At 34.2% G+C, this 22,390-nt stretch overlaps 6 protein-coding genes across 8 annotated transcripts in view; 5 read left to right on the forward strand and 1 right to left on the reverse strand.

Moving 5' to 3' along the window:
* LOC144839629 (atrial natriuretic peptide receptor 1-like) overlaps positions 1 to 22,390 on the reverse strand; it is a 64,117-nt gene that overhangs the window by 29,412 nt on the left and 12,315 nt on the right. The window contains exon 1 of one of the 3 annotated variants that reach the window (XM_078695084.1): positions 19,380 to 19,458. The exons of 1 other annotated variant lie outside the window; for it this stretch is intronic. The gene's annotated coding sequence lies outside the window, so the exon portion shown is untranslated. Of the gene's footprint in view, positions 1 to 11,100; positions 11,214 to 19,379; positions 19,459 to 22,390 lie in introns of those variants that run through there. One more of the 3 variants, XM_078695092.1, reaches the window with a different exon arrangement.
* LOC144852926 (cholinesterase-like) lies at positions 2,065 to 6,805 on the forward strand. The gene is made up of 8 exons (XM_078710985.1): positions 2,065 to 2,430; positions 2,979 to 3,147; positions 3,352 to 3,429; positions 4,077 to 4,195; positions 4,486 to 4,656; positions 5,002 to 5,639; positions 5,727 to 5,902; positions 6,176 to 6,805. Exons 1-8 carry the CDS (start codon positions 2,065 to 2,067, stop codon positions 6,292 to 6,294), a joined length of 1,836 nt encoding a protein of 611 aa, XP_078567111.1. The 3' UTR covers positions 6,295 to 6,805.
* LOC144839654 (cholinesterase-like) lies at positions 7,179 to 12,665 on the forward strand. Its single transcript, XM_078695112.1, has 8 exons — positions 7,179 to 7,553; positions 8,112 to 8,277; positions 8,413 to 8,490; positions 8,763 to 8,881; positions 9,271 to 9,441; positions 10,079 to 10,719; positions 11,209 to 11,384; positions 11,505 to 12,665. The coding sequence occupies exons 1-8, from the start codon at positions 7,206 to 7,208 to the stop codon at positions 11,630 to 11,632; spliced, it is 1,827 nt and encodes a 608-aa protein (XP_078551238.1). The 5' UTR covers positions 7,179 to 7,205; the 3' UTR covers positions 11,633 to 12,665.
* Positions 13,358 to 14,258, forward strand: LOC144847606 (uncharacterized). The gene is made up of 2 exons (XM_078704092.1): positions 13,358 to 13,369; positions 13,623 to 14,258. The coding sequence occupies exons 1-2, from the start codon at positions 13,358 to 13,360 to the stop codon at positions 14,256 to 14,258; spliced, it is 648 nt and encodes a 215-aa protein (XP_078560218.1).
* LOC144847681 (uncharacterized) lies at positions 16,754 to 17,629 on the forward strand. The gene has a single exon (XM_078704205.1). It carries the CDS (start codon positions 16,754 to 16,756, stop codon positions 17,627 to 17,629), a length of 876 nt encoding a protein of 291 aa, XP_078560331.1.
* Positions 20,323 to 21,367, forward strand: LOC144839663 (uncharacterized). Its single transcript, XM_078695122.1, has one exon. The coding sequence runs from the start codon at positions 20,323 to 20,325 to the stop codon at positions 21,205 to 21,207; it is 885 nt and encodes a 294-aa protein (XP_078551248.1). The 3' UTR covers positions 21,208 to 21,367.

The raw sequence follows: 22,390 nt of genomic DNA on the forward strand, positions 1-22,390 counted from the left end.
CATTGTGATACTTACTAAAGTATACTTTAAGAAAATTGGTCCAGAGTATGGCAAAAACATCTTAAAAATAAGTCCATTGACGATCGAGTCCCACCCAAGAATTATTTAGAAATGTTTGTGACCAATGTTTCAGAAATGTAAGCTTCGTAGGCCTACTAAAGTAGGTAGGCCTATTAAAGTAGGTAAGCCTAAATGTAAAAGTAATGTATTATCAGAATAAGATATACTGTATGGTATAAAGTAAATGACCTACTGATCTTATGTAAATTTAGTAGTTATAATATTCAATTTTTTTTAAAAATGTTTAAGGTAAAATCATTGACCTAGTAATCTCTGGGTGGGAGGGGTGTGGGCGCAGTGTGCAGACATCAATCTGCTGCAATGTCTGTACTGTATTTGCTATGTTTTTAGTAGTTGTAAGACTACTATGCAAATTGATTTAAAGGATAATTTGAATGTTTTTATATTGTGACCTTTGACCCAGTGACCCCAGGATGAAAAATCAAATGTGCTATTCTGAATCTTAAGAGTCATGTTTATATTTGTACTTGTACAGTCTTATTCAAAATACCTATTGGATTAGGAGATATTAGCATATTTTAGATGACCTACTGGAATGACCTTTGACCTTGACCCCAAAGACAAATCAAATACATTATTCTGAATCTTTGGGGACATGTTTATATTCGTGTTTAATACATTCTTATACCAATTTCTTTATGGTTTAAGAGATAATTGGGATGAAAGTTGTCAAATGGCAGCCATTTTGATTTTATGCAAATTAGGTAATTTATAATGGGCAGATCAGGGTAGATTTTGGATATGATAATATCTACATATAGTTGAGCATGTTTCAGCAAAAAAACAAACTGTTGCAATTTGTTTGACTCAACGCCTATTTTTCATCTATTTCCACTCATCTATTGTGGTTATTATCAATGTCCCGGAGCTATCCTTTAACAATAGAGCCCATCCCCAATTTTATACAGCAGACCTAGATAAAAAGATAAGACTGATTTAGCCAACAATTGAGCGACAAAGCCGGGTTAAACTTTCAACCTGTACACATTACACTTACTGTACCATGTTGTCTGCGTTGACAATAACACATTTTGTTATTATTCCACATAACAATAAAAGTGTAATGACATGGCTTACAGCCTCATGGGAAAATTAAGTTCAATAACAAGTTTCGATAGAAATTGAGCGTTTCAATGAAATGCTTGTCACGCCATAATAATCTTTGTTGTTGATTAGTATTACCTTGATCTATAGGCTTGTCTTTAAATGCTAACATTGTATTATCCATTCAACACTAGAACAGATATAACAATAATCATAATATTCATAACGGGAACGGAAGGATCACAATCCATGGATTAGTTTTATAATATATTAAGATCTGCTAACACAGCCTACGCAAATATTGAGGATTTTAATTGTAGTGGGCCTACGAAAGTTGATAAAACTATCTGCGCGCCCCTGGATTTATACTCCCATCTTTAAAAAAAAAAGAAAAAGATTTAGGCCTGTAAACATATAGAGTTGAATCACAACAATAAAATTTAATAATTTTGAATGAGAACCTGTTAACAAAACAGCATAACTATACTGCTATTGCTGCAACATGTGTTTTGCAGTCGTGTGCGTGCAACGCGACTCTACAGCTCACTATGTTGGTCGGTTGGTCGGTCGGATGATCGGTCGATCGGTTGGTCGGTCGGTCGGATGATCGGTCGGTCGGTTGGTCGGTCGGTAAACACTAACTCAAATTTGAGCACGCGACTGCAGCCATGTATATCTAAAAAAAGTACTGTTCTCTAAAAATGTATACAAAAACATGACACACGCAAAAGTACGGGTGAAACAAACTACAGCTCACTATCTATGTCGGTCGGTTGGTCGGATGGTCGGTCGGTTGGTCGGTAGGTAAACAATAACTCAAATTTGAGCACGCGACTGCAGCCATGTGTATGGCCTTGTTAGAAAATAGAATCATTCAACCATTCAATCATTCATAACGGTATGAAATTGTGAATCTCGAAAAATTCAGTTGCAGTTCTAATGATCAAGATGAAAGTCCATATATTGTGTCGTCTACTGCTTGTTGTAGTTGGAGTTATGGGTTTGTACGACGGATACCCACGAGTAACCACTACAAATGGTGATATTTTTGGTGAAAGAATATATTATTCTGAAGATCAATATTTAAACTACAGTGGTTATTTCAACCACTTTAAAGGTATTCCTTATGCTAAGCCTCCAGTTGGTGACCTTCGTTTTCGTCCTCCTGAACCAGCAGAACCATGGTCAGAATCAACCTACAATGCAACTTACTACAGAAATGCATGTACTCAACGAATGGGGGTGGGTAATGAAGAATCACTAGCTGAAGATTGTTTGTACCTCAATGTACTGGTACCAGAGAATGTAAGTTTATCAATTGTTCTGGCAATCCGATATAATATCTTTCTATGGTAAATATAGTATGCACGCTTTCCCCTTATCTCAAGAAAATTAGAAATAAAAAGAGAACAAGGCCATATACATGGCTGCAGTCGCGTGCTCAAGTTAGTGTTTACCGACCGACCAACCGACCGACATAGTGAGTTGTAGAGTCGCGTTGCACGCACGCGACCAAAAAAGAGAATGTTCGATAGTGCTAAAGCTTCGTTCCCACTTCTTGGACGCAACGTAATGACGTAAGCGCGCATAATCACGACGCAATGAATCACTCGAACTGTCGCTTGTGATTTGTAAAGTCACTTGCGTTATAACCTACGTAGTTGCTTCGTTTTTAGTGAGAACCAAACTTTAGAATCTTCAGAAATCTCAAAGGTCGCAGAAACAATTAAAAAGATTTACGAAAACTAAAGAATATACTATTAGGCCTATTCTGTATACAATTGAGATGTTCAAAAAGGGTAGACCAAAGACATACAAACAATGTCTGATTCATGTTTTTTGTGTGTTTAAAGCTAACTGATGCCGCAACAGTCTTGGTTTGGATTCATGGTGGGCAATATAGGTTTGGAAGCGGTTCTGATCTTAGGTACTATGGCGTTCCATTAGTAGCAGCGGCTGGAGGTGACGTCGTCTACGTCACAATGAACTACAGATTAGGTGTTATGGGATTCCAAACTACGGGTATGTATACCATCATTATCAGGTAAATTACTTAGACACCACTCAAATCCACTTGTCTATTCGACAAGACCTATATCAATGAGTCGTTGCGAATAGTAATTGTTGATCCTGTTTAAATTATCAACATTTTCCAAATATATAATGTGGAGCTTTAGAGTGTAGTATTTATATTCAAATATACATTCATATTTCTATGCTATAAAGGGGATGACGTGTCTCCAGGTAACTACGGCCTAATGGATCAACGCATGGCATTGGAATGGATTCAAGAAAATATCAAAGGTATAATATTTATTCGGCAAGTTAAAAATGTACATAACAATTTTTTTTCACAAACTAAAAATAGAAACAGATTATGGGATAAACACATAGAAACCTACATGCAATTATGAACATGCTTGTCACGATACAATGTTTGCGCCAACAAAATCGCATTGTAACGGTAAATATTATTATGAACAACTTTGCAAAAATATTAAATCACTGATTTATAAGCAGCTTAATAGACAATGTATACCATGAACAACAACTTCAAAATAATATCGCAATACCTGAGTATATTGTTGTGAACACAATGATACAAAAAGTAAAACGCGAAAGAGCGTAACAAGGTCTAGGACGTCTATGCAAAACTTTAGAAAACCATTATACAGTATGAATTGTCGCATTGAGGCAAGATAGAATGGGATTACATTAGTAGACATAATATTTAATACGTATTTATTTTCTAAATTTAACACCCACGAGATAGTCTTGTTATAAAATACATGCAAGCAATCGCCTGGATCTAGAATCCACGAAAGAAAAGTGTCACGGAATAAGTGAAGTGCGAACGCACTCCATGTCCCGGCATAGTACAAAATGAATTAAAATGACATAGTCTGTAGGTCTTAGGTTGAGCTCGAGCGTCCTAATATTTTATCTTACAGTTTTTGGTGGTGACCCTGAGAAAGTAACAATATTTGGTCTAAGCACAGGATCAGGCAGTATAACCGCGCAGATATTGAACTCTCCAGAATCAGATCTCTTTCAAAGAGTAATACTACAGGTAGGCACATGTGGATGATTTTCGTATAAAGTAACTCACGTAGTAGAATTGTAAAAAAACAGTTGACCATAATACATATGTCACACTACCGTAATCGTACTTAAAAGATCCATATATCTAGTTGTACTTCAAACATAAAAACAAGAAAAGATTCTCCCTGATGACACCTGACATCACATAACATGCACAGTTTTTTTTTGTAAAATCGAAAATGTACATTAGTAGGCATAATGAAGGATTTAAATAACACAAACGAAATGTTTTGAACGTTTGATCAACATTTTTCATAGAGTGGTTCAGTTTTTGACTCGTCCACACTGATAGAACTCAACATATCACGTGCTATTGACGTTAATAAACAAGTAGCTTCCATATTAGGATGTGAGACCGAGTCGTCAACATTGATGGTTGCTTGTATGCGCAATGCCAGTGTAAACGATATACTAGAGGCAGAATATGAGGTGAGCTATAAGTACAAGTTTAACTACTAGAATATTTCACTGGTGGCGTAATTAGATTATGTAAAAACGCACTGACAGTGACATCAAGACGCACTTCAACTACATGGTAAAACCCGTTTCGTATATTCTGCTATCTTCTGATAGAATCATCTTTTAATTGAGATTTGAAGGGAGTTTTAAGCTCTATCTACGCTATTAAACTAGTTTAACAAAAAATTGTGATGTGCCCAAATATGGTAGTGATAATATGTCATAAATGGGCATATCAATTGTTTTCTGTCACATAAATGTTGATAGTGTAGACAGAGCTTTATACAGTATGTAATATTTTATTTATTTTTAAAGGTTGAGGAACGTTATGCATCCCCTCGGTCAAGCACTATTCTATTTTATCCAGTAATTGACGGGAAGTTTATTCCTGACACACCGGATAATCTCATAAAAAGAGGAGATTTTAAGAAAGTTGACGTGATTCTTGGCGTCAATGAGGATGAAGCTGGTACATGGTTGTCTCGAGTCTTTGAAGCAGAAACACTATCTATGGAAGAACCGCCACTTTTGAATAAAACTTATTTCACTGATCTCTTGAAAGATGTCTATGGAAATGGAAACATGCTTTATATAGATTCAATTGAACAGGAATACACAGATTGGGAGTATGCGGATGACCCATACTATAATTACATTGACCCTTGGGTAAGAGTCAATTCCGATGCGTTGTATCATTGTCCAATTGATGTTACAGCTCGGGTGTTTGCTGAAGCTGGACAAAGTGTCTTCCGATATGTAAATACCCATATCCCGTCAATCTATGTAGGACCCAGAACGCTTGCCCCAGAATGGCATGGTGTAACACATTTCCAAGAGGCAGCGTTCGTTTTTGGATTGCATTTTAATCCACTAATTGATTTCAACAATACAGAAGAAGAAAGAATGATGTCGGTGAAGGTCATGCGCTACTGGACAAACTTTGCAAAAACAGGGTAATAATTTAATTTTATCAGTTTAACCGAAACATCTACAATATTTAGGAGAAAATAAATTAAACATTAATTGATTTATTTTTGTAGTAATCCAAATACGGCAGAACCAAACGTGACAAACGTAGCAGAACCATGGCCTCTGTTTACCGTTCCAGGCTTGGAATATAAAGAGTTGTCACCAGAAATGCAGAACAATCGAGCCTATGATGCCAGAGAATGCTCCTTCTGGGCCAATTACGTGCCAAAGCTATTACTTTATACAGGTAAAATATCAAAAGGCACATAGGGCCTATTTTTTTTCGACAGCCTAAAGAGACAACACGCCATTTTCCTCCATGTAACAAACGATAGTTATAGATACAAACAAATCTGCCAACTCGGTATGTAAATCAACATGCACCATGGAAAGAAAGACGTCGTATCAGCTAGTAAATTACAAATGTATCTAATAATGATTTTTATCATTTCACATATCCATATAAAGCAATTACGTGTGTACGGTGATAAGGCCTCATATTTTATTTTTTCATTTGCAGAAGATCTTTCAGAATTGGAAGAGGACTGGAGAAACAGTTATTATGACTGGAAGGACGAATTGGACGAATGGCAGACATCCTTCGATGAATACAAAGCCGCGACCGAACCATGTAATTAGGTGTTAATACATGCGAGACGTACTTTAAACCTTTCTTTTTATCGTGGCATACTAATGGTAATGGTTAGTTAGTTAGTATCTAAAAAATAAATCATGTTTAGGCCTAAAAGTTTATTTAGCAACTTCGAATGACGTAATAATTTAGTGGTATGGCCTACATCGTATCGTAACTATATTCTAGTCGTGTTTAACGGGATGTTTTTCTAAACTGTTTCTAAACACAAACAACCTAAACTACACGACATGTTTGTGCTTTATTTTATCTTTATAAATTATATTTATTTTAATTTTACATGTTTATATGTCTCTTGTATTTTTGTGAGGGTCCTTAATGATTAGCTTCGGCTGGATGGACCGCCCTTGTAAAATATTGTTGAAATAAATAAGATATAAATAAATAAAATAGCATAACTAATTTGAGACTGGTGGTAGAAATAACGATTTTTGTGAAATTGTCATTTTTTTCCATTTGTTTGTCACATCTGAAGAATAAAAAATAATTATTTAGTAACATGGTTTCTAATCTTATTAAAGGTTACAAAACAAGACCAGTGTCAGGCTGGTAACTTAAATATAAAAGAGGAATTATGGAATTTCTCTAACATAAACAATATAGACTCACTATTATGGGTATAGAGTATACTCATGTTCTTTATGGGATGGCGGTTGTTAAATTTCTTTATTTAAGCCTATAACAACGTATAACACTGTAATTGACCTCAACTGCTATTATTTTACGACTTATTCAAGCAGAGACACAATGTGATTTCACACAGTGTGGATATAGACCGTCACAATGATTCTAATCTGATTTGCATAGGCCTTGCATAACATAACAATGAACTCGACAACACCGTAGCCACTACTGTAGCACACATGGAAAAGTATTTACACCAAGCACATTCTGCAAAATGTTTTGTTGGAGAGCAAGTAGCTGTATTTTATTTCTCCTTCTGTCAATTATCGTATGCTCCTGTTATGGAGAAACTCCTATAGTTTCTACTACATATGGCGACGTGTTGGGTGAAAGAATCTATTTTTCTGAAAATCAATATTTAAATTACAGCGGTAACTTTAGCCATTTCAAAGGGATTCCTTATGCTAAGCCTCCAGTAGGTGATCTCCGTTTTCGGCCTCCTGAACCAGCAGAACCATGGTCAGATGTCTATAATGCAACTTATTACAGGAGTTACTGTCCTCAGAGTGCGGGAGGTTCTGAAGATTGCCTTTATATAAACGTGCTAGTTCCAGACAATAACGTAAGTTCAGATTTAGGTTTGCAATACTGCTATAACTGCAGTCATTTATTGCTGGTATAGGGTCGAAGGTTAATCAAGCAGTAGGATTCATACAAGTCTCCGATCTACACAACCCCACAACTAAACTCTATTTCCGTAAGCCGGATACAAAATTACCAAATGTCATTCTCAACACCCAGTGTGGTAGGCCTATATTCGAGGGAGGTAGGTCAAATTCTAATAATGTGTATGTTATTTTCTGACTTAAGACGTTCGGTAAATCAATCGCATTGCATGTTACGTAATTTTATTATAATTATTTACTTTAATAAATTATCAATATATATTTACTTATATACATTTTATTGTTCAAGCTGTACACGTGTGTTAACTTTTACTGAAAATGAAAACTTTAATATTTAAGTGAATGTAAGCATTTATAACAATATTGGTCGACGATCACCATTGCCATTGGTACTGTAGAATGAATCTCTGTCTAGGAATAAAAAAAACCAATAGAAATGCGCCTTGTTTATTATTTTTTCAATAATAAAAACAAGGCATTTTCTATTCCTACAGTTAACCAATGCCGCAGTTTTAGTTTATTTCTATGGTGGACAGTATATCGCAGGTTCTGGATCTCAATCTTATTACTGGGGTGTACCGCTGCTGGCTGCTGCTGGTGGTGACGTCATTTACGTCACATTCAACTACAGATTGGGTGTTCTTGGATTTCTATCAACAGGTTGGTAATTGCACGAAAGGGGAAAAAAGATCCTTTAACAAGTGTGGTTAGTCTTTGTAGCCACGTGTAATAAATGTGTTGCACAGTCATCGGGATGAAATTCTTTTACTAAGATATTTTCTTTTTTGTGTTTAGGTGATGACGTAGCTCCTGGTAATTATGGCTTGCTCGACCAAAGCATGGCGATACAATGGGTATTTGACAATATTAAAGGTAAAACCATGGTAAAACATACAAAAAATTATGGATGGTTTAAAATATGAAACGGTAGTGAAAAAAATAGGAAAACATGTCTAGTTATAAATAATTAATTAAAAACCGATCTGATTTTAGCGCCGTTTATACCTTCATTTCATGTGCTGCGGTGGGATATAAGTTAGGCAGGATTTAAAAGGCTATTAATTGTTTGATAGCTTTGGGCTAGGCCATACAACTCCTTTTACAACCTTTTCTATGCTAAATGAATTTTGTGCTTAATTCTAAAGCTTTTGGCGGAGATCCAAATAAAATAACAATAGGCGGTGTAAGTGCTGGCTCTGGTAGCGTCAGTGCTCAACTTTTGGCGCATTTTGAAGACAACCTTTTCCAAAGAGCAATTATGCAGGTACTGTATAGTAATAAAATATACGATTCATGCTAAAAAAAACAAATTGTGTAACAAACGTAACAGACAAACGGAAATTCTACAAAAAGCTTTAAAGATAAATCATAATAATCATCCTAATCAAAATGATATAATTAATGTCGAAACATTGCAATATATAACTATTACGATGACCTCAGTTTATCGTACTTTTATAATTTTGTTGGTGAACCTTACGGAAACTAAGGGTTTCTATTCCAATAATGTTAAAGATCATAACACGTGATTGAACAAAGCCTTCCATCTCATTCACTTTGATCATAGAGATATTATAGTGAACTATAATATCTCTATGCTTTGATACATGTTGGATTTAATATGTATAAAAATTGTATTGCTATCATTACTAGAGTGGTTCAATGTTTGACAGTTCTGCCATGATTGAACTCAACATATCACGTGCAGTTGACGTCAATAGGCAAGTGGCTTCTATATTAGGGTGTGAGACGACGTCATCGTCATACATGATCACGTGCATGCGCAACGCAAGTGTAAATGATATTCTAGCAGCCACGGGTGAGGTAAGTTTGACTATGATAAACGACTTGTGTGGGGTGGTTTAAAAATTGGATATGCTTTCATGTCATGCGCGCTTTTTTTTCGTCTTGCTGAGAAAATTAACATAGGTAGATCGATTCTAATGTACAAGACGGCAAACCAAATGTTTTAATTTAAAAGGAAAATCTATAAAAAATGTTGTTGTTATCAGGAGTAGAAATGAACATTTAGATAACTTATTACATTTTTATCAACATGATTTGGGTTTTAAATAGTTACATTTGATAGTGTAGAAAGGACAATTAATTTTACCAATATACTATTTAACGTAGCCTAAACTAACCTATCAGAGATACATGTAAATTCCATTTCATTTCATTTATTTAATCGACCAAAACACAGATACAGAACAGAATAGAAACAGAGCACAATGGTCAGGGGCAACTAAAGCAAAACAATTACTATAACTCAAAGAGTCAGTTGCCCCTTAAAAAACATCGAAATACAAAAAATATGGCACCAAGTAAAACATTTGTACAAGCTAATAAAAGAAATTTATGCTATGTAATATATAATCAATATATATAAATTACTAATAAGAAACATTTAAGTCACTATCATACTGTTTTTAGATGATTAACCAATTATTTTCTCATGAAGGTGACACAGAGATATAATCTTCCGAGAAGGTCTCCTGTGTTTTATCCAGTTGTAGACGGAACATTTATTCCAGATCATCCGCAAAATCTCATTAAACGAGGAGAATTTAGCAAAGTTGATGTTATTCTTGGCACAAATCAAGATGAAGGAACGTACTGGTTGAACCAAATTTACGATTCAAACCAACTTCTAAATGACGAACCTCCATTCATGAATCGTACCTACTTTCAAGATAATCTTCAGAAAGTTTACCAAAATGAAAACATCCTGTTTGTTGAGTCCATTATGCAAGAATATACTGATTGGGAGTTTTCAGATGACTTTGAGTACAACTATATTTACCCTTGGGCGCAAATATCTACAGACGACATATTTCAGTGTCCAACTGACGCTACGGCTAGGACTTACGCAGATACCGGAAGAACTGTCTACCGATATGTAAATACGCACATACCGTCCCGACGCACTTTATCGGACGCATATCGACCCGAATGGCTTGGAACAACCCATATTGATGAATTACCGTATGTTTTTGGGTGGTATTTCAATTCAGAATTCGAAACCAAGTTTAACCAAACAGAAAACGAAATTATGATGTCGATTAAAGTTATGCGTTACTGGACAAACTTTGTGAAAACCGGGTAAAAACCTTAACAACTTATTCAATTCCAATACTACTTATATAAGCTACTTAAAAGTGTGATGTGCCCATATATGGCAGTGATATGCCCAAATATGATAGTGTCCATATATGGGCACATCACATTTTGTTTGGTCAAACTAGTTTGATAGTATAGAGCTTTAATTATCATTAATATTAATGTCATACTGTATACATATTTCTTTTCTATGCAATCTGGCATTTGCACACTTAGGCCTACCACCAACGATATATATTTTACACGTTTATCACCGTACCTATTTGCCACTTAGCATACATCTACCTCGGGCAGTGAGTGCTAACTTAGTAGGCCTGCTACTACGTTACTATATAAAACGCTTTCACTCTCACCGTCACTTACATTTTTATGAGAATATTCCAACTTTCCATGTTTTTGTTATCTTCAATTTCACGTTCTGTGTAAGCACTGTATACCTTGGAATGTGATTGGGTCCTTTATTCATTACAGTGATCCGAATATGGCTGACACAGCTGGTACGATTGTGGCCGAGAAATGGCCTTTATTCACAATTCCCGGATTAGAATATAAGAAATTATCACCTGAAATGGAGAATTCCCGAGCAGTCAACGCGAGAGAGTGTTCTTTCTGGGCGAACTATATACCAAAAGTTTCTCTTTATGCAGGTAATGATAAAGGAATAAAATGTGTATAGCCTATATTCATCCAACACTGAAGAAAATCAATATTCCATACTAAAATGAATTTACGTATAATATCGATACGAAATTCCATTTTTTTTACAGATGACCTTTCAGAACTGGAAGTAGATTGGCGAAACAGTTATTACGACTGGAAATATTTTGCATTAAACGATTGGCAAAAGGCATTTAATGAATATAAAAACCAGAAGAAGGAATGTCCTAATACATAGATATCTATTTTTTAAAACGTTGTTGGCAAAATGATTAATCAATACACAGATGTTTTGTTAATAACTCGATTATTTATTAAGTTATTTAAGTGGTTTAGACATTTTACATCTGGATCTGGGCAGGAGCGCACTGTAGTATATACTTTGTCACTTTATTAGAATTTATTTATATTTGGATCGTTAATGTGTATTTTATTTATCCTTATGTACTGGATGTCTAAGAATGGATAAGCAATTAAGCCTGTGAGCTACAGCGATTTTAGTTGCTTTTGCTTATCCTTGCCTCCTTAGATTTCCACCTGTCTTATTTTTGTTACCTATGTTTTAAATGTATTTCGATTTTAAAGGGTAAATAAAGAATGAATGAATGAATGAGTACATTTATTGCGTGTATAAATAATGTAATATTACAATAATAATTAATTGTAATATTGTCCATTTCAAATAGTACATTGTTGTGGTTAGGAACAGTTCCAGTGTCAAAAAGAATTTTGAAAAGCACACACAAAAAGGAAATTATATTTTGTACTTTGGTTTCATGTTTTCAATTTCCTATTTATGGATAGGCGCCTGTTTGCAATGCCACGATATCATTGAATTCTGTTACGACGACGAAGAATCATACGATTTAGATTATAAGTTGGTTTTTTATATATCAAATCATATGCAATTTTACGTAAGTGGTGATATTTTGTTATTGTAGAATAGGCACAGTACGCCCCAGTGCAATGGTTGCTGTTTATGTACTAGTATTTTTTAATAATATTAGTAGAGGCCACAACTCACTGGGCCTAATATAATAATTATTAACATGTAGTTAGTAGTTATAAAACCGACGTTTAAGCTTGCTTGTTTCCAACTGTGTGTGTACAGAGGCATATTACTAAGTCTACACCCTAGAATATATTATTATGTAATCTCTGTACTTTTACCAACTATATTTGCCTTCAGCATGGATAAAATAAGTAGGACAGGCATCGGTATATGAAAGCCTAATCCTGCCACATGAATACAAATATAGATATGTAGAAATTTCGACCTAAATAAACGGCGGCACTGTATTTTTGTTTTGTTTTTTTTTTCGCGCCGCGCCTTAGGCAGTTATATTCAAGAGAACGGAAGAACTTGGGAAACTGTTTCAGGCGAAAGCTATTATAGCACTATGGCTTCGGGAATGGGAATTTGTATACTCGGAATGGTAATGCTCATGAGTGATTACATCTGAGGGAATTGAGAGAGATTGGAATGTTCCATTCATCGCCAAGCAATACGTTTGTATTCTAAGCGTATATTAAATCTATTAAAATAGTACTATTGATAAATTTGCTGGTTTGTCTTCAACATTATAATGCTGTACGCGAGATGTTTAACCGGTTTTCAGCTATCAAAAACAATTTTTGTAGATTACTCACTTTTTATTTAAATAGTTTTAGAATACTTTTTACAGTTCTTTTATTTTTTATTAAAACTTAAATGAACCGACATAAATAATTCAGTTTTGATTTTGGTTTCATTGATAACAAATAATTTATTTGACTTTAGTTACCACTTACTATAAAATAAGATATACCAAAGTTACAGTAGTAATAAGCTAGCAGTACAACTCAATTGCCTGCGTTGCTTCGACACAAACAGTAAGTACTTTCTACTACCTTTATAGGCCTATAGTCACTAGAAAATTAAAATTAATAATACTGTACTATTATTTATATGTCTATAGAAAGAATGGCTGATCAAGTTTGTGTAATCCTTTGGTGTATACCTCGTACGGTGTATACCTCGTACAGTATCTACTGCCTTTTCAAAATGTATGAGCTACCTTGACAAAGCGCAAGTCATAAATGAGCCGTATTTGTCCGCGTACTCTGTTGGACCTGAACGATTTCCTCCATCAAAAGGTTTGGAAAAAGATGCAGACATGTTCATAAACAAATCAAATGCTGTAGCTTCAGAATACAGTGGTGGTTTTGAAGCAGACGTGGCAACCTAGAAGTATGTTAAAGAGAATATTTTGGAGGCTGAATATCCAGGCAAGAATGTGGTGTTTGTCAAAGACATGTCGCATAGCATCACATGGAAACTCCATATGCTGCCTAAAGGCTACCGACATGCATTCTTGATTCGTAATCCTGTCAAAGTGTTTCCTTCTTGGAAGAAAATGTTAAACAATTTTCAAAAGGCACTTTCTTCAGAGTTCCGTTTGGAAAACAACAATAATAATGTTCCAAAAAAGTATGGTTTTGGTGAAAGTCTCGAACTGTATGAGCATCTTGTAAAGACTGGAATCGAACCAGACCCGATAATTATAGATTCTTGTGATCTTTTGGAAAATCCAGAAATGATTTTAAGGGAGTTTTGCAAGCGCACAGGAATTCAGTATGACGACAAATTATTGAATTGGGATACAGGAGAAGGTGTTCTACAGAAATGGAAGGCTAATAATGTATATTTAAAAGGTCATAAAGTATTTGGTTATTATGACAAAGTGCTTGCGAGTGAGAGTTTTCACAAACCTAAACCGCCCGCTGATCGTGCGGAACTACCAGAAGATGTGAATGTCTGTATTGACGCCGCATTGCCATACTATGAAAAAATGTATTCTCTACGTCTGTGTGGAGAAATTTAGAAAAATAGATAAAGTGTCGTCCAATAAAGTATAAATAATTGACTAACAACAAACGAGCATTGATCCTTCATAATATTCTCTATTCTAATATAAATAAGCCCAATAATATATAAGGAAAAGTGAACAAATAATTAAAGATTTTATCTAGAGAAAGGCTATTTAATACTAATAAGCAATATATATATTTTTGAAAAAAAGTCAAAACGTAAGAAAAAAACGACTGTTTCCAAAGTGTTATGAGTCATTTTCAGTAAGTGTCTAAAATCGTGTCCCCATACATTGGTTTATAAACTGAAAATTCATCATTGAACAAATAAAAATTCTTGATTTGTATCATAATCAACATTATTGTTAAAATAATTAATTACATATTAAACTAAAGATAATAACATTGATATTGTTGAATTAGCATAAAAATGTTTTTAGGCAACTTTTGTTGAAATGAAAATATTTTTAACAGTTATGGTCATTCATGATTTTTAAAAATTCAAAATATATCGAAGTACACAGTGCATGTTCACGGTATCTAGCAGGGTATACCCTGTTTTTGCGTCAGTGCAGCGATAATATTTTCTGAAAAAAAATTTATTGGAACATTTAATGACATAAATCATACTAATAATGTTAAAACAAACATGTTTTGATTAGGCCTAGAATTAATAATGAAAATAATTTTATAACTTCAAACCATTTATTTATTATGTTATATCTTTGTTTATTCCCTAACTGTGACGGATATGACAGAAACATTGAACCATGTTTATAATTAAATACGAATAAAATACGAAATGTAATACAGATTGCGCCTACTCTTGCCATGCAATACATATTCATTTATCTGAATAAACTTTTAAAATAAATAATATTCAAACAGGTTTTAAAATTGATTTTTATAAACCTGAAGAGACTCACATAGCGTACATTTAAATTTACTTCGTGCTGTGCATAACAGTACTTCTGTAGGAGGCATAGGACTAATGTATAAATAACTTGGATACAAAAAACTGAACGAGATTTTAAATGAACTTTTTATTACGCATAACTACATTAGAGAAAATATGAAAACTGTAATATATAAAAAAGATATTTGTTGGTGTTCTTTCTTAATTTTGTCTCCTTTATTTATTTATTTAAGATTAAACAGTATGTCAAAACACCAAAACAGGATCGCCATAAAAAAAAACCGATATTAATTTTGATTTACATGAAAATATATAATTAGTTAGTCAGTTAAAAACTGTACTTTAAACAGAATAAAAATTTAGATACAAATTTCATGTACACAGATAAGCAGTTAATGATGCAGCCACCCACCCGCTTAAATTGTTATGCAAATGTTGATTAGGGCCTCCTAGGCTATATGCCTAATCAAATTTCTCTAATGAACATTCTTCCTCATAAAAGCTTTTATGCTAGAGATAAAATAACTAATAACATTCTCTTTTAAAAGTTAATTTCTTCTATTTGAATTGAAACAAACATCACAGAAGAGTGGTAATTGGATCTTGATAAATTGAAGTTTAGGCTTTTCAGTACAGACGTTACAAAATGTCCCAGGACCTAAGCTGTTATCGTTGTACAATATTGTCGACATACAATAAAGCTGCCTAATCCTTAAGTCGCCAAATAAAGAAGTCGCCGACAAAGTTATTTAACCGAAACAAAGTCGCTACATGAACAAAATTGTAACCGAATGTTAAAGTTGCAAAGTCACCGCATTAAGGTTGCAGCTGAATGGTAACGCCGCATGAAAAAGTAGCCGCCGAATTCTGGAGTGTCCTAGCCGAAGCATAAAAAAGTCGCCGCTAAGTACCAAAGTCGCCGAAGTGTTAAGGTCGCCGAAAGAAATAGTGGTCGCCGCATTAAAAGGTCGCCGAAAGTGGAACTCACGGCGTTCCATAGTATGATGAAGGGGTACTGTCTAAAACGGCCGGCCACACGTGTGAGCCTCTTTAGACTCTAGGGCTACCAGCGAATTAGGCCTGTAGATGGATTCGATGGATTTCTAGGCAAAGGCCTAATCATTTTACACGACCCACCTCTCTAAAGAGTAATATTTGCAAGATGGCTCCCACTAGGCAAGGCCTAGAATTTAGGGGGCCTCCTCGTAAGCCTAACTTACAACTTGGCCTATCTGTACTACAGACAGCGAATTACGATCATTTCAGTGGCGTGTCAATTTAAGTCAATGTTCAATTGTGTAAATCATAGTTAATGGCGCATTCAGCATTATGCGTGCGAAAATCAATTTAAATTGTTCTAATTTACGTCACAAACATTAACCGTGTTAATACTTTTTGGTGTTCTTTAATAATTTTTTATTGCACTTTAAATAGTTTACTATATTAACAGATCAGATTTGTTCAACAAAACAATACAGTACATAAAATACATTACAAAGACCACCTATAATTCGTCAAAGTGACGAATTATATTCTAGTTTCATATAGTTATTTAAATAACTTTCTATGAATTATCAATTTGTTATAGGCATAATGACAGATCAAGTTCGTGTAATTCTTTGGTGTATTCCTCGGACAGTTTCTACTGCCTTTGAGAAATGTATGAGTAACCTTGACGACGTACAGGTCATAAATGAGCCGTACGTGTCCGCGTTCACCATTGGGCCAGAAAAGTTTCCTCCACCAGAAGGTTTCGAAAAAGATATAGATATATTTATAGAGAAATCAAATGCCATCGAATCAGGGTATGATGGTGGCTGGGAGCCAAACGTGTCAACCTACAAATTTATTAAAGAGAATATTTTGGAGGCTGAATATCCAGGCAAGAATGTGGTGTTTGTCAAAGATACGTCATATGCCATTACATGGAAACTCCATATGCTGCCTAAAGGCTACCGACATGCATTCTTGATTCGCAATCCTGTCAAAGTGTTTCCTTCTTGGAAGAAAATGTTAAAAAATTTTCAGAAGACACTCTCTTCAGAGTGTTTGGAAACCAATAATAATTTTGTTCCAAAAAAATATGGTTTTGGAGAAAGTTTTCAATTGTATGAGCATCTTGTAAAGACCGGGATTGAACCAGATCCGGTAATCATAGATGCTGATGATCTTTTGGGAAATCCGGAAATGATTTTAAGAGAGTTTTGTAAACGCACAGGAATTCTGTATAGTCACGGATTATTGAATTGGAATGCAGGAGAAAGTGCTACACACAAATGGAAGGCTTCTAATGTATACATGAAAGGCAACAAAGTATTTGGTTATTATGACAAAGCATTTGCAAGTGACCGTTTCCACAAACCTGAACCGCCCGCTGATCGTGCGGAATTATCAGAAGATATAAATGTCTGTATTGACGCCGCATTGCCATACTATGAACAATTATATGCTCTACGTCTATGTGCATAAACTTCCTTAAGAAAATAAAGAGAATGATGCAAGTTTTTGAGAACAGTAGATAAAAGTGTCTTTCGACGTCTGTATGCCATACAATTTTTAGGAAAATAAACAGAATGATTTAAGTTGGAAATGCCAAATGGTTGATTCAAATTGTTTTCCATCACAAAAATAATTCTAATTTTAATTTGATTCATCTGATTTAATTATAGGTTACTCGTACCAAGCAAGATCGGTGCGAGACTATAGGTAACAGAAATATACAAATGGTATGCCTAAATATTATTATGGAATTTTTCAAACTTCAACTTTTCAAACAAACATGTTCACGCCTTTTATAGCTCTTTATGGGATTGCTAAATATCAAGCATAGACAATATTAATTTTCTGCGTTCGGTAAACTTCAATCGATGTTACTTTAAAAAAATAGTATTATATATTTACTTATATATTGTATTGATGTTCAGGCTGCACACGTGTGTTAAATATATTACTGACAATTATAAACTTACCATATTAAGTGAATGTAAAAGGATTACTTAATATTGGTCGAGAACATTGTAATTATGAATCTCTGGGCCTAATAATAAAACGCAATAAAAATGTCTTGTTTGCTATTTTTTTCAATAAAAACTAGTACAGTGCATTTTCTACCCCTACAGTAAACTGATGCCGCAGTTTATTGGCGGACTGGATCTGAAGCTTTTTACTGCGGCCGCATTATTTATTTTTATAAGGTAAGGCAGAAATCATGAATAATTCATGAGCTTAATGATTTCTGAATAACCTCATAGGAGAAAAATATATTGTTGTTTTAATACTTGTAACAGAAATCATGTATAATGAACGAGATTAATTATTACTATGTAAAGATCTACTTAAATTCCTCAACTATAAAAAAAAAACATCGAAGATACTGGACAGTTGCGCCATACAAGCTGGCTTGTCGAAAACTGATACAAACTAGAAAGCCACTCCGAGAGTGCATACCTCCGCCTACTGTAAAATTCTTCTACATAAGATTTCTCCGGGAAAATATAAATATATATAAATTTGTGTGTGTCTTAATGCTGTTTGTGATTTAGGCTAATTTCACTACAAGCATGTGTATGCGAGTTTGGTGTAATGGTTATGTAACAAGCCTTTCAATTAACAATAGTTTCAGTTGACTAACAATATGAACAGCAACGCGAAAATCAAACGAGTGAATTTGAAAAGAAATAGGTTTTTTAAACTACTCGCATAAAAAAAGGTGCACGTTAAATCAAATTATGTTTTAAAATTACAAATCACAAATTATAACTCTTGCCTCTTGTACAAAAAAGAAGTTTTTTGGACAAGTAGTTCTCGAGAAAATGCAATCTCAGTTTACTTGTTACTTTAAGACTGCTCGCCGGCTTTTGAAAAATTCACTAAAAAACACTAGCAGGTCTGAAAAGTATACTAAAAAGTGGTCCAGAATTGGGACCATGGTCCCAAATAGTCCTTGACCACATATCTATCTGTATATTCATTTTGGTAAAGATCTTGTAATTACTTTTTGAGTAATCCTGCTAACAAACAGACAGATAAACAAACAAACACACGCGATCGATTGCATACACCTCCTTGGTGGAGGTAAATTATTATTATAACTATGACCATGCTTAGGCTTACACTACAAAGTAATTCTAACAAAGGTCGAGGAATCATTTTAAAATAATAATTGTCCATGTTCTAACTAAACAATGCTATAAACACGTTTAATATAACCGTTACTTACATTTTTATGAAAATAATCCATGTTCTGTGTAGCACTGTATACCTTGGAATGTGATTAGGTCCTTCTTTATTACAGTGATCCGAATATGGCTGACAGAGCTGATACGATTGTGGCCGATAAATGGCCGTTATTCACAATTCCCGGATTAGAATATAAACAGTTATCACCTGAACTGGAGAATGCTCGAGCAGTTAATGCGAGACAGCGTTCTTTCTGGGCGATCTATATACCGAATGTTTCGCAGGTAATAATAAAAATGAATAACATGTGTATTCACCTAACACTGAAGAAAATCAATATTCCAGACTAAAATTAATTTTCTTAACTTGGCATCATATATCGATATAAAATTTCATTTTTTGTTTTACAGATGAAGTGGAAGTAGATTGGCGAAACAGTTATTACGACTGGAAATATTTTGCATTGTCGGTCATTGTTTTAAGGGTCTTCACACACTTTGTTCCAGTGTCGGACCGGAACCGTGCCAGAACAGGTGTGAAAGACACTTTAACATGGACCTTAGGAAAAATAATAGCATTTTTTTGTAACCATCCGTATTTTCAATAACAAATAACGTAATTTGTTGTCTCTTGTTTTTTTTATTTTATGGAGATGACTATTTTTAACATTCCTGATAAGAAGTGATTGTGATTGCCATGATGACCAATTAACAAATAATACATAGGTTCATGGACTAAGTACTGTTTGGACTTTGTTACTTATAAAAAAAATGTGATTTATGTTTGACTGATTAAACACATTTAATGTCACATGCTTGTTGCGTCTCCTGAGAGACAGAGGTAAACATTTCTTATTTGTTATTTCAATACATTGAAGGTAAGTTTTAAGTTTCATGAAAAAGCTTAATGTAGGCCTACTGTATTTAAATTTCATATAGTTATTTAAATAACTTGCTATGCATTATCAATTTGTTATAGGCAGAATGACTGATCAAGTTCGTGTAATTCTTTGGTGTATTCCTCGTACAGTATCTACTGCCTTTTCAAAATGTATGAGCTACCTTGACAAAGCACAAGTCATAAATGAGCCGTATTTGTCCGCGTACTCTGTTGGACCTGAACGATTTCCTCCATCAAAAGGTTTGGAAAAAGATGCAGACATGTTCATAAACAAATCAAATGCTGTAGCTTCAGAATACAGTGGTGGTTTTGAAGCAGATGTGGCAACCTACAAGTATGTTAAAGATAATATTTTGGAGGCTGACTATCCAGGCAAGAACGTGGTGTTTGCCAAAGATATGTCGCATAGCATTACATGGAAACTCCATATGCTGCCTAAAGGCTACCGACATGCATTCTTGATTCGCAATCCTGTCAAAGTGTTTCCTTCTTGGAAGAAAATGTTAAACAATTTCCAGAAAGCACTTTCCTCAGAGTTCCGTTTGGAAAACAACAATAATAATGTTCCAAAAAAGTATGGTTTTGGAGAAAGTCTCGAATTGTATGAGCATCTTATAAAGACCGGAATCGATCAAGACCCGATAATTATAGATTCTGATGATCTTTTGGAAAATCCAGAAATGATTTTAAGGGAGTTTTGCAAGCGCACAGGAATTCAGTATGACGACAAATTATTGAATTGGGATACAGGAGAAGGTGTTCTACAGAAATGGAAGGCTAATAATGTATATTTAAAAGGTCATAAAGTATTTGGTTATTATGACAAAGTGCTTGCGAGTGAGAGTTTTCACAAACCTGAACCGCCCGCTAATCGTGCGGAACTACCAGAAGATGTGAATGTCTGTATTGACGCCGCATTGCCATACTATCAAAAAATGTATTCTCTACGTCTGTGTGGAGAAACTTGAGAACTTTTTAGAAAAATAGATAAAGTGTCGTCCAATAAAGTATAAATAATTGACTAACAACAAACGAGCATTGATCCTTCATAATATTCTCTATTCTAATATAAATAAGCCCAATAATATATAAGGAAAAGTGAACAAATAATTAAATGTTTTATCTAGAGAAAGGCTATTTAATACTAATAAGCAATTTCGTGCATTGTTTATAACAAAAAATTCAGGTTGAACTACCGTATATTGTATTCAGATTTTACATTTTGATTATAAATAAACATAATAGGCCCTTGGTAATTGTGCTCATTTTCATACTCCGAAAAAGCGCACGCGTACACATTTTTAAGAGCGATATTAGATTTAACCACCTTACAAACAATGTTTTATAACCACATTTTTGTACCACTGTCACCTCAATCGGGGAAAAAGAATTTTCCTGTAATACTGGAAAGATTTAGATACAACTGAAACGATTGGTTTTATTACAATTTAAAATAATCAATTGTGCTAAGATTCACTTCATAGCAGCATCAATCGAATTTATTTATTTATTTTATTTAAATTTTATTATTTATTTATTATTTTTAGAAATAATTTTTGTTTAATTTTGTTTATCTGTAGTTGTTTATGCTTAGTATTTTAATTTTTCACGAAAGGTACAAAACAAATCGTGTTGCAATAACTAATTAATACCCGTTTTCATGGATCTATAGTTTGGACTTTGTTACTTAGCAAACAATATTATTCCTCAATGTAATTATACTAAATACAGTTACGGTCACCAGTTGTTCCAATAAATCTACTGTACACTACTGCAGGTAAACATTTTATTTGTTAATATTCAGCAGATAATATAAGTTTTAAGTTCCACGATTACGGCATTATTGTAGAATTACTGCTAATTATACATTTGTAATTGTTTGTAACTACTGTGGAGTAGTTTTGCGTCAAGGTGTTGAGAAATTGGTCAGATGTTTGCCCTACTCTGACGTAATTTGTACTTTATACTAAGTACATTGGGAATATAGGCCTAATACGAATAAAAATTCGCAAGTAATTCTAGGATGGACTCGAACCCACGGCCTCTAGATCTGTCGTTTATACCTCTAGTCCACCGGGCTTGCGCTGATGGCTAGCGGTTAGATACGAGCTCAGGTAAGCAGCGGGTACTGCACCAATCGCAAATGTGTTC

Source organism: Antedon bifida, chromosome 1 (assembly GCF_963402885.1).
Source record: "Antedon bifida chromosome 1, ecAntBifi1.1, whole genome shotgun sequence".
Classification (NCBI taxonomy): Eukaryota; Metazoa; Echinodermata; class Crinoidea; order Comatulida; family Antedonidae; genus Antedon; species Antedon bifida.